We start from the raw sequence: 15,000 nt of genomic DNA, 5'->3' as shown, positions 1-15,000 counted from the left end.
AGGTAAATTCACCGCCAGCTGACCGCAGTTCCATCCCGCCGCGCTCCTGCCACGTAAGGCGGGGATGAATAATGTGCATCGCTGCAGGGCACATGGGAGCCGTTCCTTGCACAACCTTGTCTGGCGGTTATTGCGGCCGCCCCAGCCTCCGCCACCTGGCATGGGGCCCGCCCTCTCGGTGCCACCTCCTCTTCCTCCATCTTTCACTCTACATGTATCTCCTCCGTGCCATAAATCCTTCATCTACTCCTCCTTCTCCACCTCTTCTTACTCTTTTTCCATTTCTCCTCGTTCCTCCTCCTCCTCCTCCTCCTCCTCCTCCTCCTCCCCCCCCTGTGATGTGAAAAGAACTATCACAGAAAGCTGATAATGAGAAATCGATTGCAAGAAAGAGGAAAAGAACCTCAAGGCGAGAGGAAACATGTATTCAGCAAAAGGGGTCGACGTATGGACGCCCTTGTCACCAGACCTCTCTCTTTCTTTCTTTCTTTCTTTCTTTCTCCCTCCCTTCCTCCCGTCCCCCCTTCCCCCCTTCCCCCCTTCCATCTTTTCCTCCTTCCCTCCTTTCCCCCATTCCCTACCCTCCTCCCTCCATCCCTCTTTCCCCCCTTCCTTACCTCCTGCCCTCTCACTCTTCCTATTCCTCCATCTCCTTCTTCCACTCCTTCTCTCTTTCCCTCTCCCTCTCCCTCTCCCTCTCCCTCTCCCTCTCCCTCTCCCTCTCCCTCTCCCTCTCCCTCTCCCTCTCCCTCTCCCTCTCCCTCTCCCCTTTCCATGCCTTTCTCTCCCTCTCCCTCTCCCTCTCCCTCTCCCTCTCCCTCTCCCTCTCCCTCTCCCTCTCCCCTTTCCATGCCTTTCTCTCCCATCCCTCCCTCTCCCATGCCTCCCTCTCCCACCCCCTCCCCCCCCGTCTCATCCTCGCTCGCATTTACGATCATCGCAGCCTCTTTTTAAGCCAACTGACAAGCGGAGAGGCGCTAATTATAATTAAATCACGAGGATATTGTTGTCAGATAATTCGAGTAATGAATTGCCCAAAGGATCACGCTGATGGGGAGGCCAATTAGCCCGTCGATAACAAGGGCCGGAAAAGGTCATCGAGTGACACTTTGTTTGGATGAAACGTCCCCGATGGCGAGGCTCGTCGGGCACCACTTAGGGCCGCTGTGGGTATATCTTGGGCTCGGAGGGCACCACTTAGGGCCGCTGTGGGTATATCTTGGGCTCGTCGGGCACCACTTAGGGCCGCTGTGGGTATATCTTGGGCTCGGAGGGCGGGCACGTCAGCCTGTCAGCCTGTCAGTCATTTTTATGTGGCTTCCTCTTTTACATGGGTCTGCGTGCGTCACTCTTATGGCTTTGATTCCCTAGATAGATAGGCCCCTAATGTACCTTGTACCCATGCCCAGGCGTACCCTTGGTTCTGACCATTCCTCTAATGATTTGTTTTCTTTGTTTTCTTTTTTTTTGGTCTCTTTCTCTGTCTTCTTCGCTATGTTTTTCGTACTTAGTCAGCTGCTGCCCTTTGTTTTGGTGGAGTGGCGAGATCAGCTGTTTCATGTTTGGTCGTGTGAGTGTTGGCACTCCTGGGCATGAGGGTGGGAGGGCATGAGGGTGGGAGGGCATGAGGGTGAGAGGGCGCTTGCGGGGGTGTTAGGACTGCTGGGCGCTAAGGATTGCCAACACTCGAGGAAAATATTTTCTCGAGATGATAAAAGAGGGAATATATGTACATACATGCATACATGCATACATGCATACATGCATACATGCATACATACATACATACATACATACATACATACATACATACATACATACATGCATACATACATACATACATACATACATACATACATACATACATACATACATACATACATACATACATACATACATACATACATACATACATACATACATACATACACACACACACATACATACATACATACATACATACATACATACATACATACATACATACACACACACACACACACACACACACACACACACACACACACACACACACACACACACACACACACACACACACACACACACACACACACACACACACACACACTATAGGAACTATAGATAAAGATATGAATGCAAACATAGAAATAGAATAATGAAGAGGGAGAGGGAGAAAGGGGAAAAATGGTATAAAGTATTCAGAGATTGTAGAGGGATTTATCGCAGATAAAAGTCATTTTACAGTTTAGGGGGGAATAGTAAAAGATGTTTTCATGCTGTATATGTATCGGGATTACGTGTCCAAAATAGTTTGAAATGAATGTTTTTTATTCACTTGTGATTTGCTTGCAGTTGTGAAAAGAATTTCTTTCGCTGATTGTTTATTGCGGGGGTTCTGTGTTGTTTCATATTCTGTATAAAGATTCCGTGTATTTATCTTTTACCCGATAGTCAACAACTTGAACTTGGAAAAAATATTGACTTTCTGATCTCTCCAGTATTCTTTTTTCTTTACCCTTCTCTCGGACCCCATTTCTCTCTCTCTCTTTTCTAACTTCTATCTATTTTTTTACTCCTTTGTTTCCTCTCCCCCCCCCCCCACTCCCCTCAGTGTCCGTTCCTAATTTAGTTGCTCGAGTCGTCGCGTACTCGAAGATTTAGCACCCTTTTTGCGTTTCCATTTTTTGCTGCCTCAACCGCCGCCATCTTTTCTTCGTCTTCTTTCTCTTCTACTTTTTTTTCTGCGTGTCTATCATCTTTGTTTATTTCGTTGCTTTCTTTCTTTCATTTTTTGTTCTTCCTTTTTCTTTGTTGCACTGATACATGACTGAGAATGATGGGATGATTCTTATAAAGTGATATGTGAGTAATATACGTTAAGATTGAACATGTAGATAGATTGAATGAGACATAGAAATATAACGTTAGATAGTGTAACACATCAGACAAAAACATACATATATTTACGCAAAGGTCGATTAAGACCAGTAGCTAAAAATAAAATGAAACAAACAGACGTATATGCCATAAAAACATCGTTAGATAAAAAAATACAACTATACAGAGGCTGACCTAACCTGACCTCGGACATGGCTATCCTGATTCAACAACCGAAGATGTTGAACGCTATTTATTTATTTATTTGTAACTATTATTATATTACACGAGGAACGGCAAATTTAAAAACAATCCAGCTTTACTGCAATTTCTTGGTAACTGCCAAAGGTGGTCGCCCTGATGAAATCGAGTTCCTTGGCTCAAGAATTTAGCCTTTATCGGTCAAGGAACAAAGAAGGAGGGAAAAGTAAAAGTTAGAAAACCGCTTTTGTAAACAGACACGAGTTCAGAATTACTCGTGATATTTTGCTTGATTTGTTGTTTTTCTCCCGGGCGCCACTTATCGGTGATGTACGCTGAGTAAGGTATTCTCGTATGTAATGAGTAAGAGTAAAAATAAAAAGGGGAAGAGGAAGAAAAAGAAGCATAACAAGAAGAGGAGGAGGAGGAAGAAGAACAAGAGGAAGAAGACGAAAAAGAAAATGAAAAGGAAAAGGATAAAGAAGAAGAGCAAGAGGAAGGAAGAGGAAGAAAAAGAAAAAGAAAAAGAAAATGAAAAAGGAAAATAAAGAGAAAAAGAAAAAGGAAAGGAAAAGGAAGATGATCAGGAGAATGAAGCAAAGAAAGACAACAGAAGACAAAAAACAAAAGCAACCGCAAACATTCTCCTAAAATCAACTCATATGAAAACCAAACAACAGGATTCTTTACAGGTATCAGCACGTTTCCTCACCTCACCACATAGTGTGTATTACAAGTTACGTGTTGGATTTTGTTGCATATTGCATATCGTAGAGGAAAGAGCGCCATCCCGAGAATGAACTTGTTACCATTCAGTAGATCGGGTCTCTATCCTCGATCGATAGAGAAGCATCGGCAGTGAAAATCAACGTTGGAGTTGTGAGCGGGAAATGCAATTGCAATCTTCGGGAGTCTTGAAGATTCTGCTTTGGGGTTATAATTTGCCGTCCAGGTGCATAGGGAGCGGAATGGGTAGGGCCAAGCACGCGCCAGAAGAAGGTGAAAGACGCTTTGTTGGGGGGGAAAGAAATGAGAGAAAAATGTTTGCCTTCGAAGATAACTCGCAGATGTGTGGGGTCGTTCTTAGAAAAGTCAGGTAGATATTCGGAATAACTTTTATAAGTGTCTGAGTGTATGTGGATCCTCTGTTATGCGTTACCTTATTTAATCACTCAAACTCTTTTACATTTATTATCTCTTACAAATTCAATCTTTCTTTAATTTACTCCCTCATTACTCTCTCTCTCTCTCTCTCTCTCTTTCTCTCTTTCTCTCTTTCTCTCTTTCTCTCTTTCTTTCTTTCTTTCTTTCTTTCTTTCTCTCTCTCTCTCTTTCTCTTCCTCTCTCTCTCTCTCTCTCTCTCTCTCTCTCTCTCTCTCTCTCTCTCTCTCTCTCTCTCTCTCTCTCACACACACCACACACACACACACACACACACACACACACACACACACACACACACACACACACACACACACACACACACACACACACACACACACATACACATACACATACACATACACATACACATACACATACACATACACATGCACGTGCCCACACATACACGCACGAACTGTACGCACAGTTGCCTACGGTGAAGCGCCAAGACATTATAGGACTTAGGCGGAGTCATGCTTTCCGTGATGGCGCCGGCGAGAACCCGATTTATAAGCGACAGGTGAACACGTCCGAATCTGTCCAAGAAGTCTAGCATGTTGGTACCACACAATTACATTTGTAGATATGTGTCCTTTTCTAGATTTTGCCTGTAAGACCGTCGAGTAGTTGCGTGGTGTCCTGTGTCCCACGGCGCGGCGTTTCGTAAGTTTGATCACTGGGCGAGCAGGTGGAGGGCGTCAGAAAATGCGGACACGTCATGCGGCGGGAATGTGTATCTCGTGCCAGGGGGAGGGAGGGGAGGGAGGGAGGAGGGAGAGGGGAAAGGGAGAGGGAGAGGGAGGGAGGGAAGAGGGAGGGGCATCTATGGCTCCAGATGTGTTGTCGTGAATGTCAGTCTCCAGCATGACTCCGTGTGCTCTTAAAAGGGCAATCAAGAACACACGTACATGGTACTTGGGAGCTTATCTCCTCAAGCCACTAGCAAATGTGTGTGTTTGTGTTGATATTGTTTGTTTCCTTTCACACTAAAGCAGCTTCATCAATTGATTTATTTTTTATTTATTCTTTTTTATATACACGAGGCTACGTTTATATACATTCGTCGTGATGTTTTTTTATGTTTTTCAATGATCTCGTTTCTCTGTTGCCTTCGAGCGCCCCACGACGCGCAGAGACGAGTGGCAGCAGCACGGAGACAGGGTGTCTGGCATGCCATGTCTTGGAGGAGGTTAGAGAGGTAGAGAGAGGACAGGGGTATGGGGCGGGGTAACCGTGCACTCCCCTCCCCTAAATCTGCTCTTCCCCTCATCTTCGCTACATGATCTCCCCTCGGTCGCGGGGGGTTCAGTAGGGAAGTTTTAGGAGGAGGCAGGGCGGAGCGTTAGTACAGTGCTCTTCAAACTTTATTTTTTTCATCCTAGCCGAGTTTGTGTTCATGAACGTTGATTGTACAACTAGCCAGTATTGATTTATACTTCTCTACATCCAGCATAATGTTTTTTTTTTTTGCTCGTACATACATGAATATATTTAGTATTTTTAAAAGACTGCGACCCACCGATTACCAGCTCGCAACCCATACTCAGAGGAACTCGATGCTTGTATTCTGCATTTCCGGAATCTTGTCTCTGGATAGAGTTTAGAAGGGAAGACAAGCTGTACATTGTGGGAACAGAACGGAAGGCTAGACACAAGGACAAGAGAATATAAACACACTATGACATAATCACTTAGACACGCAAGCACGCACCCCTCATGCAAATATGTACACATTCACTTCTACTTCCATCGCTTACCCTTTTCTATAACCTCCGGTGTCTCTATCCCCCCCCCACCCCCTCTCTCTCTCTCTCTCTCTCTCTCTCTCTCTCTCTCTCTCTCTCTCTCTCTCTCTCTCTCTCTCTCTCTCTCTCTCTCTCTCTCTCTCTCTCTCTCTCTCTCTCTCTGCATGACTCTTAACAGCCCAATAAATATGAGACGTAAAGCTAAAAGTTTTTTTGTTTTTTTTTTTCAAACAAAGAGCAATTAACGTAACCAACCCACTCACTTGAAGACAGTTATATGGCCCTTGGAAGGCGCTGTCGCAAGGAGGCCATTTCGCGCTGATATTTACACGAGGCATCTCCCCTCGCCCGGCCCCTCAGGGAATATCAGAATGGATTGGCCATTTACCGCCTTCCCGAAATGTGCATTTTAAGGGGAAATAGGCTTCGGGGTCGAATCTTGCACCGGGGATTCCCCAATTCTGCCGGCGATGGGGACTGGGGATTCCCCAATTCTGCCGGCGAGGGGACCGGGGATTCTTCTCTGCTGGATCACCCGCGAGGAACTGGAGAAAGAGAGGGAGAGGGAAAGGGAAAGGGAAAGGGAAAGGGAAGGGGATGGGGAATGAGAGAGGGAAAGGGAGGGGGAAAGGGAAGGGGAGAGGGAGAGAGAGAGGGAGAGGGAGAGGGAGAGGGAGAGGGAGAGGGAGAGGGAGAGGGAAAGGATTAGTGGTAAGGAGGAGTTGAAAAGTATATGGAGAGGAGGAGAAAGGATAGAAAAAGAACATGGAGGATGTGGTTTGAGTTGGGAGAGAGGGAGGGAAAGAGATAAAAAAAGAGATGAAAGGGTTGAGGGAGGAAGGAGACATTGGAGAAAAAGTGACAGAGGAAATGGAGAGACCGAAAGAGATGTAGAACCACAGAGAGATATAGGGATGGGAGTAAACGAGAAGTAGAGAAGGAAAGAACGAGGCGAAAGCAGTTTCTTGGCGACTGTCGTCAAAGTGATTTAAATGCTATACAGCATTTGAATAATCGGCTACTTGCGCTACCCGTGGAAGGAGAGAAAGAGCAAGTAGGTGAAAAAGTAAGGTGCTCAAGCGAGTGAAAACAAAAACAGAAAGTGAAAGTGCCAGAAGGTGCAATAATACCATTTCTAAAGGAATCAACGGAAATGATAAAAAAAGAATCAATAAAGGATTTAGTAGATGTATTCCGCCAATATTGCCTCATTTTTTTTTACATCTGATTAGAAATTATTTTGAATTTAGATTAATTCCTTAAGTTTATCATGTAAATCGTGAGTATGATTGCGGGCAATGAGGTTAGAATATATAAGCCATAGAAATTGAGGTTAAGGATATATATATATATATATATATATATATATATATATATATATATATATATATATATATATATATATATGTATGTGTGTGTGTGTGTGTGTGTGTGTTTATGTATGTATGTATGTATGTATGTATGTATGTATGTATGTATGTGTGTTTGTATGTATATGTCCATTCATGTCTGCCCGTCTGACTACTGTCCGCCTGCCTAGCCCTCATTAGAGTGCTCATGAATTTCGCCGCTGGAAACCTCAAATTCGGTGTCCCGAGAAGCTGCATCCTTCTCTTCCACCTCGTCGTTGCCTCAATAGGACGCCTCGCCGAGAGACGCGTCGGCCGTGTCTGTGGCCGGGGGCTACGAGTCCTCGCTTCATATTTCTCTGGGTAATAGTCGGAAACGGTAAGATCTGAGTAAACTAATAACGCCGGGATGCTGCGTCTGCGGGGAACGGGAGCAGGAGGATGGAGAAAAAGGGATTGGGAGTAGAAGAGAGAGCGAAAGAAAAAGCGCGCGCGCGAGTGAGCGAGTGAGAGAGTGTGAGAGTGTGGGTGTGAGAATGAGAGTGAGAGTGAGAGTGAGAGTGAGAGTGAGAGTGAGAGTGAGAGTGAGAGTGTGAGAGTGTGAGAGTGTGAGAGTGTGAGAGTGTGAGAGTGTGAGAGTGTGAGAGTGTGAGAGTGTGAGAGTGTGAGAGTGTGGGTGTGAGAGTGAGAGTGAGAGTGAGAGTGAGAGTGAGAGTGAGAGTGTGAGAGTGTGAGAGTGTGAGAGTGTGAGAGTGTGAGAGTGTGAGAGTGTGAGAGTGTGAGAGTGTGAGAGTGTGAGAGTGAGAGTGAGAGTGAGAGTGAGAGTGAGAGTGAGAGAGAGTGAGCGAGAGCGAGAGCGAGAGTGATAGAGTGATAGAGTGAGTGAAGGAAGGAGAAGAGGATGATGGAGAAAAGAAGGGGGGAAATAGAAGGTAGAAATCCGGAGATAAGAAAGAGAAAAAAGTAAGAAGTACAAATGTAAGTGTAACTGTAAGTGTAGGGATGAAAGAAAAAGGCAAAGATAGAAATAAGGAGAAAAGAAAGAGTTAGAGATAGCCAGAAGAGGAAGCGAGCGATATTTAGGAAAAAAAAGATAGATAAGACTGGAGGATGGATAGGGAGATGAGCAAAAAACAAATGCTTTAAAGGAAGATTGAGGAATAGCTAGATCCAGAGTGGTAAGCAATAACCTTAAAAGCATATCCTTGCTAATGTACCAGGAAATGAAGGCGATGACGTTAAAAAGGACAAGTTGAATGCAAGGCCCCTGATATTTTCCGATGATAATTCTTTGCAAGGATACTTCGGTCCTTCTGCAGTTGCCAATGGCTCCTCGTGATGAACTGCTTGATAAAAAGAGGGCGGGGGAGAGGAAGAAGAAGAGGGAGGGGGAAAGGGAGACGGAGACGTAGACGTAGACGTAGACGTAGACGTAGACGTAGACGTAGACGTAGACGTAGACGTAGACGTAGACGTAGACGTAGAGGTAGAGGTAGAGGTAGAGGAAGAGGAAGAGGAAGAGGAAGAGAAAGAGAAAGAGAAAGAGAAAGAGAAAGAGAAAGAGAAAGAGAAAGAGAAAGAGAAAGAGAAAGAGAAAGAGAAAGAGAAAGAGAAAGAGAAAGAGAAAGAGAAAGAGAAAGAGAAAGAGAAAGGGAAAGACAGAAAAGCAGCAATATGTCGAGTGGGAGAGAGAAAAAAAGGGAGCTTTTAATTTACCTACTGAGATTTGAAGGGGTCGAATGTCGATTTTATGGTGCGGAAAGTTAGTCTTTTCGCGCTCGTGTCGTTGGAGTCTGTAACTGCATGGGGTGTCGAGGCGGAAAGTGGCGCTTTGTGTTGCCACGGCAGACTTCGACTTCACAAAAAAGGCAAGTGTGTGGGTGAGGGGTCTGAGGCGTGGATGAATGTGTTTCTAGGTGACTGAATTATTGGCTGAGTGAGTTGGTTAGTTAGTTAGTTAGTAAGTTTGTTTGTTTGTTTGTTTGTTTGTTAGTTAGTTAGTGCATTTGTGTGTGTGAGTGAGTGACTGAATAACTGAATGAATGAAGAGTGAGAGAATGAGAGAGTGAGAGATTGAGAGAGTGAGAGATTGAGAGAGTGAGAGATTGAGAGAGTGAGAGATTGAGAGAGGGAGAAATTGAGAGAGTGAGAGAGTGAGAGAGTGAGAGTAAGTTAGTAAATAAATGAACAAGCGAATGGTTAAGTATTTAAAAAGAAAAGACAAAAAAGAGAGGAGGGGAGAGCAAGCGATAAAAAAGGAGGAAATAGGGAAAAAAAACACAGTCAGCTAACCAGCCCAACAAAAAATACCTACAAGGAATAAGGCCAATAAAAACAGAGAGAAAGTGTGACGGAAGTGAGGACGGAATACGCACGAGAAGTTGCCATATCATTAAGAAGTTCTCGCCTGACGCGGACCATCGGCTTTTATCCCGCGGCGAGAGCGGTTTTTGGTCGGGGGGGGGGGGGGAGAATTTATAGTTTGTTTCGTACAGATTTTATTCCTTTATATGTATATTAGTTTTGCTTGGTTATCATGATTATGTTATTGTTGTTGTTATTTTATTATTATTATTGTTGTTGTCGTTGTTATCATCACCATCGTCATCGTCATCATCATCATCATCATCATCATCATCATCATCATCATCATCATTATTGTTATTATTATCATCATCATGATTATTATTATTAGATATTATTATTATTATTATTATTATTATTATTATAATTATTATTATTATTATTATCATCATCATCATCATCATCATCATCATCATCATCATCATCATCATCATCATCATCATCATCATCATCATCATCATCATCATCATCATCATCATTATTATATTCCATCATTTTGTTGTTCTTGTGGTATTGTTAACATTGCTATCATTACCGTCATCATTTTTTGTTCTTGGATGGATGTGACTATGCTTTCTTTTCACGTGGATATGATGCAAGCATAGGTGAATTTGTATGACATTCTATGTTGGTCACAATTGTCTGAATGATTATGTTTTTACAGAGTTTGTAAAGTTTGTGAGATAGAGGCAGATGTATATTGCAACTCCGCAAATATTTGAAACTCGTTCATGTCGAATTCTGTGATACTGCGTTCGAAGTGATTGCATGTTGCAGAAGCTTCCGGAATTAACTAGTAGCTGACTGGTGAGTTCTTATCTTTATGTTGCAGCGTTTCCATAAAGAACAGATAAGATTGGATTAAGCCAACGCGATTTTACGGTGATCTGTATGTCTGTCTATAACGCTATCTATTTATCCATGTATCTAACTTTATGGAATAGGAAATGGTTTATTACTCATTCCAGTAGATGTTTGCAAGATTATAGTAGTATCATGAAGAGCTCCGTTTTCATGAAAGAGTTTTATTGCAGGTTTGATTGCATAACTTTGCTGCGAGTGAGGAAGATATTGCGTTACTCTCATCGTATACCCGTGCGATCTTGCACATTTTACCGAAAAAATGGACAGTAAGTTAGGATTCACGCGCAGAAGATATTTTTCAGCTTCGTAGTGACTGCCGTTGGATTGTTGACAGATTTTTATCGTCGTTGAGATTATTTTTTATCGCTTAACTTCAGCGAACCTTGTTTAGAAAGACCTGCTTTGAGAGCCCGTTCCTCTTGATGGATGTCTTCGAGTCTCTGCTCTTGCTGCGATGAGATACGCTACTCCTTCTGCAACGGCTATCTCTTTCTTTAACAGAAGATTGGACACCATTCCTCTCCTCGTAGCCCTAGGGACGCCCCAATTTATGACTTGACCCGAAGGATACGTTCCTCTCCTCACCTTCGCCATTCTTCATTACACAACCGAAAGAGAATGCATGACTCAACAATTGCTGCAGCATTCCATCGCCGAGGCGTGTTCTCTCGTGACCCTAAGCGATCCGTTTAGTTCGTAGTCCCTTTTTCCACGGCACGCGTCTTGGGGCTTTACGATCGAGGTCGAGAGAGAGAACCACCAACGATTATCCAACTCCTTGGCGGTTGTCTTTGCTCTGACTTCATTCTCACTAAAACTGCAGAGAGATATCTGTGGCCATGCTAACTGATGCTGTAAAAAAAATGTATATATATATATATATATTGGTGCCCGTTCTCACTGAAGCTGTAAAAAAAGTATTGGTGGCCTGAGGACCCGTGATCGATGTTTTGTATTCTTCTTTAAGAGGATCAAGTTTTTCATCATCACTTCGGTGATGTGGAGTATGGCTTGAAGATTCTGATGTCGGAGGCTGCTGTCTTTGGAGAGACAGGGGAGGGTAAGAGTGAGAGTTAGAGTGAGGGTGAGGATGAGGATGAGGATGAGATGGAGATGAAGGTGAGGGTGAGGGTGAGGGTGAGGATGTGGATGTGGATGTGGATGTGGATGTGGATGTGGATTAGGATGAGGGTGAGGGTAAGGGTGAGGGTGAGGGTGAGGGTGAGGATGAGGATGTGGATGTGGATTAGGATGAGGATGAGAGGGTGAGGGTGAGGGTGAGGGTGAGGGTGAGGGTGAGGGTGAGGGTGAGGGTGAGGGTGAGGGTGAAGGTGTGGATGGGGTGAGATTAGATGAAATTGAGGGTGAGGGTGAAGATGTGGATGAGGTGAGATGAGATGAGATGAGGGTGAGGGTGAGGGTGAGGGTGAAGATGTGGATGTGGAGGAGGATGAGGTGAGATGAAATGAGATGAGATGGGGGTGAGGGAGAGGGTGAGAGTGAGTGTGAGAGAGAAAAAGAGAATGAGAATGAGAATCAGTCAGTCAGTCACTCATATATATAAAGGAAGATAAAAAGGATGGATGGATGGATAGAGAAATAGCAGACTACCACGCATGTTGCCGTCTCTGATTCTTTGAATTATGGCAGTGATATGGTGTCACTACCATCATTACTGGTATTACTATTGTTATGTTTTTACTATATTTTTTTTCCACTTGACTTTAGCTCTCGGCTGTCTCAAGAGGCATGCGTAAGGCCCTCCCCTAAGCCTAGGACTCCAAAATAAATGAGAAAACCAATAGTGTTCTAACTTATATATCGAGTTTAATGAAGTTTTCAAATTATCTCGGAAGGCAAAGTTGTGGAAACTAACCTCCTCGGGCAGTATTAATTAGAAACCGAGACGCTATGGATGCCGCCATTTTAGATCAGAAGGGGGGGGGGGAGGAGGTGTGTGTGTGTGGGGGGGGGGGCTTTTAGAGGTGTATTTTGGCAGTCTTTTTTTTACGGGTTTAATGTGGAGTTCTTATATTCTGGTGATGCGGCTCTTGGTGACTATGGCCTCCGGGCGAAGCTGAAAGGTCGAGGTGTTGTTGCTTGCGAGAGATCGTAAGGTTATTCTTTGTTTGGTCGAAAAATAAAATAAAAGTGCCACGTAACTGAGTACCTTTTTTGTTAGTTATTTGTTATTTTTGTTTTGCCCTGGTCGAATGTCACTGGTGTTTGTCTCTATCTACTTTGCTCTTATTTTTCACCGCCACCAACCACCACCACCAACCACCACCACCACCACCACCACCACCACCACCACCACCACCACCACCACCAACCACCACCACCACCACCACCACCACCACCACCACCACCACCACCACCACCACACCACCACCACCACACCACCACCACCCCACCACCACCACCACCACCACCACCACCACCACCACCACCACCACCACCACCACCACCACCACCACCACCACCACCACCACCACCACCACCACCACCACCACCACCACCACCACCACCACCACCACCAACACCACCACCAACACCACCACCACCGCCGCCGCCATGGTAGCCATCTTGAGGGAGAAAGAGAGAGACAGAAAAAGAAAGGAATATGAAATGGAAAAGAAAAGAAAAAGAAAGAGAAGAAAAAAGAAAAAGAAAAAGGAAAAAGAAGAAAAAAAGAAGAGACGGACAGAGAAAGAGACAGAAAGAGAACGAGACAGACACACAAAGACACAGAAGAAAGGGGAGAGAGTGTGTTCACGCTTTACCATTTCCAGATTCTAAGGGTAAACGACGAGGTTATGCATTTTGATATTTCCTACGTTATAAGAGTGCAGTATGAGCATGTTTATTATTGCAAAGATAGAATGGTTTGAACTCGGCGTCGCCTCCAACACGATCTTTTCTCGTTTTTCGCGACCTCTCAACCTATGCAAGGGAAACTATTGCACGAGTGCATGACTTGTTTTGAATGACGCCAGTGTCAGCTGCGACTTCAAAACTGGCGACCAAGGATTTATCTTTTTCCAGGGCGATGGTATCTATTTATTTTGTCATTTTATTAATTTATCTCGGAACTTCAAAGGTTATGCCGTTATGTGGAAGCTGAAACGTCTGTCATTAATACATGATTTTTGATCGTAGAGTTTTCGATTCTGTAGGCCTACATTCAGAAAAAATCTTTACATATGTCAGCCGTAGCTCATTCAATAACTAGATTCATTTATATTAATTTCCAATTGTTATTTTTCAAACAAACAGACGAATAGGTGACATCCAGTTTTTTTTTTTCGAGCCATCCAATTATTTCGAGTTTTGACATTTGTTTTGCATTTTGTCCTGACCTTTGTTTGTTGACATTGCAGGCAGCCGAGCCAGCTGAGCGTGGTGTGGCTGCGGCGGACGCGTCGAGTGGTGCACGACGCCCCAGCATGGGAGCCCTCCATGAGGAACCCCCTGGAAGGCCTGTGCGTTTGGGCCGTCCCTACCAACACCACCATCACTGTCACGCTCTTCAGGGACAACCGCACCAATGAATTTGAAGACAAGGAGTGGACCTTCGTCATAGAGGACGTGAGTGACAGAGTGTTTGCTTTTGTTTGTTAAGAAGTGATGTGCGGCATATTGTGTTTCATGATCCTAATAGCTTATTGTTAGCCTTTGAGGGGATATGTATGACTGATATTTCATGATAACGGTAGAGGGAAATATATGTTTAACTCGTTGATTAAAACTGGATACAAACCCCTATAACTAAGACATGAATCAGCATTATCTTGAATTTCGATAATCTGTAGTGATCTTATTTGTAATCATATTTATAAAACGTAGATTACTAAAAAAATGAAAAACTTATTTAGTCCCCCCTAAAAATTGTTTTCTTCCATCCGTACCTAAAAGAAAACGGTTACTATCGCTGGGGAAACAATAGAAAAGGAATTTTAAGGGCTAACCAAGGTATTCTTACGATTTTATAATTTACAAATGGGAAATCCCTAGCTTAGTAGATTATCTAACAGTTACTATGTACAAATAATTTTTGATTTATGAACATATGTTTATACACAGTGTATAAATATACAGATAATACACATAGCCTCATACGCCAATTCTCACTCTTATTGCTACTCATTTCTACAGGTGTCGTCGACGGGCAAGCGGCGACAGGTAGCGACGGCGCAGATCAACATGAAACAGTATGCGGGGTTCAGCACGCAGCACGACGTCAAGGTCAAACTCAGACCGCTCAGCAAGAAAGTCGTGTCTGCTTCCCTGGATCTTACTCTCTCGTGTCTCTTCCTGAGAGAAGGCAAAGCAACGTGAGTATTCTTTGAGGCCCCCTTCTATGCCCCGAGTGTGTGTGTGTGTGTGTGTGTGTGTGTGTGTGTGTGTGTGTGTGTGTGTGTGTGTGTGTGTGTGTGTGTGTGTGTGTGTGTGTG

At 44.0% G+C, this 15,000-nt stretch overlaps 1 protein-coding gene across 6 annotated transcripts in view; it reads left to right on the top strand.

Annotated features, from left to right (window-relative positions):
- Ehbp1 (Eps15 homology domain containing protein-binding protein 1) overlaps window positions 1–15,000 on the top strand; it is a 292,936-nt gene that overhangs the window by 152,926 nt on the left and 125,010 nt on the right. For all 6 annotated transcript variants that reach the window (XM_086550381.1, XM_086550379.1, XM_086550382.1 and 3 more), the window contains 2 exons: window positions 13,927–14,134; window positions 14,702–14,880. In XM_086550381.1, coding sequence (XP_086406507.1) covers window positions 13,927–14,134; window positions 14,702–14,880 — 387 coding nt within the window. The remainder of the gene's footprint in view (window positions 1–13,926; window positions 14,135–14,701; window positions 14,881–15,000) is intronic.

The sequence above is a fragment of the Penaeus japonicus genome, unplaced genomic scaffold, assembly GCF_977035675.1.
Source record: "Penaeus japonicus unplaced genomic scaffold, GWHDUDI00000001_assembly GWHDUDI00000023, whole genome shotgun sequence".
NCBI classification, from domain to species: domain Eukaryota; kingdom Metazoa; phylum Arthropoda; class Malacostraca; order Decapoda; family Penaeidae; genus Penaeus; species Penaeus japonicus.
The sequence above is the reverse complement of the archived record's forward strand: the minus strand, read 5'-3'. Positions and strand labels throughout refer to the sequence as shown.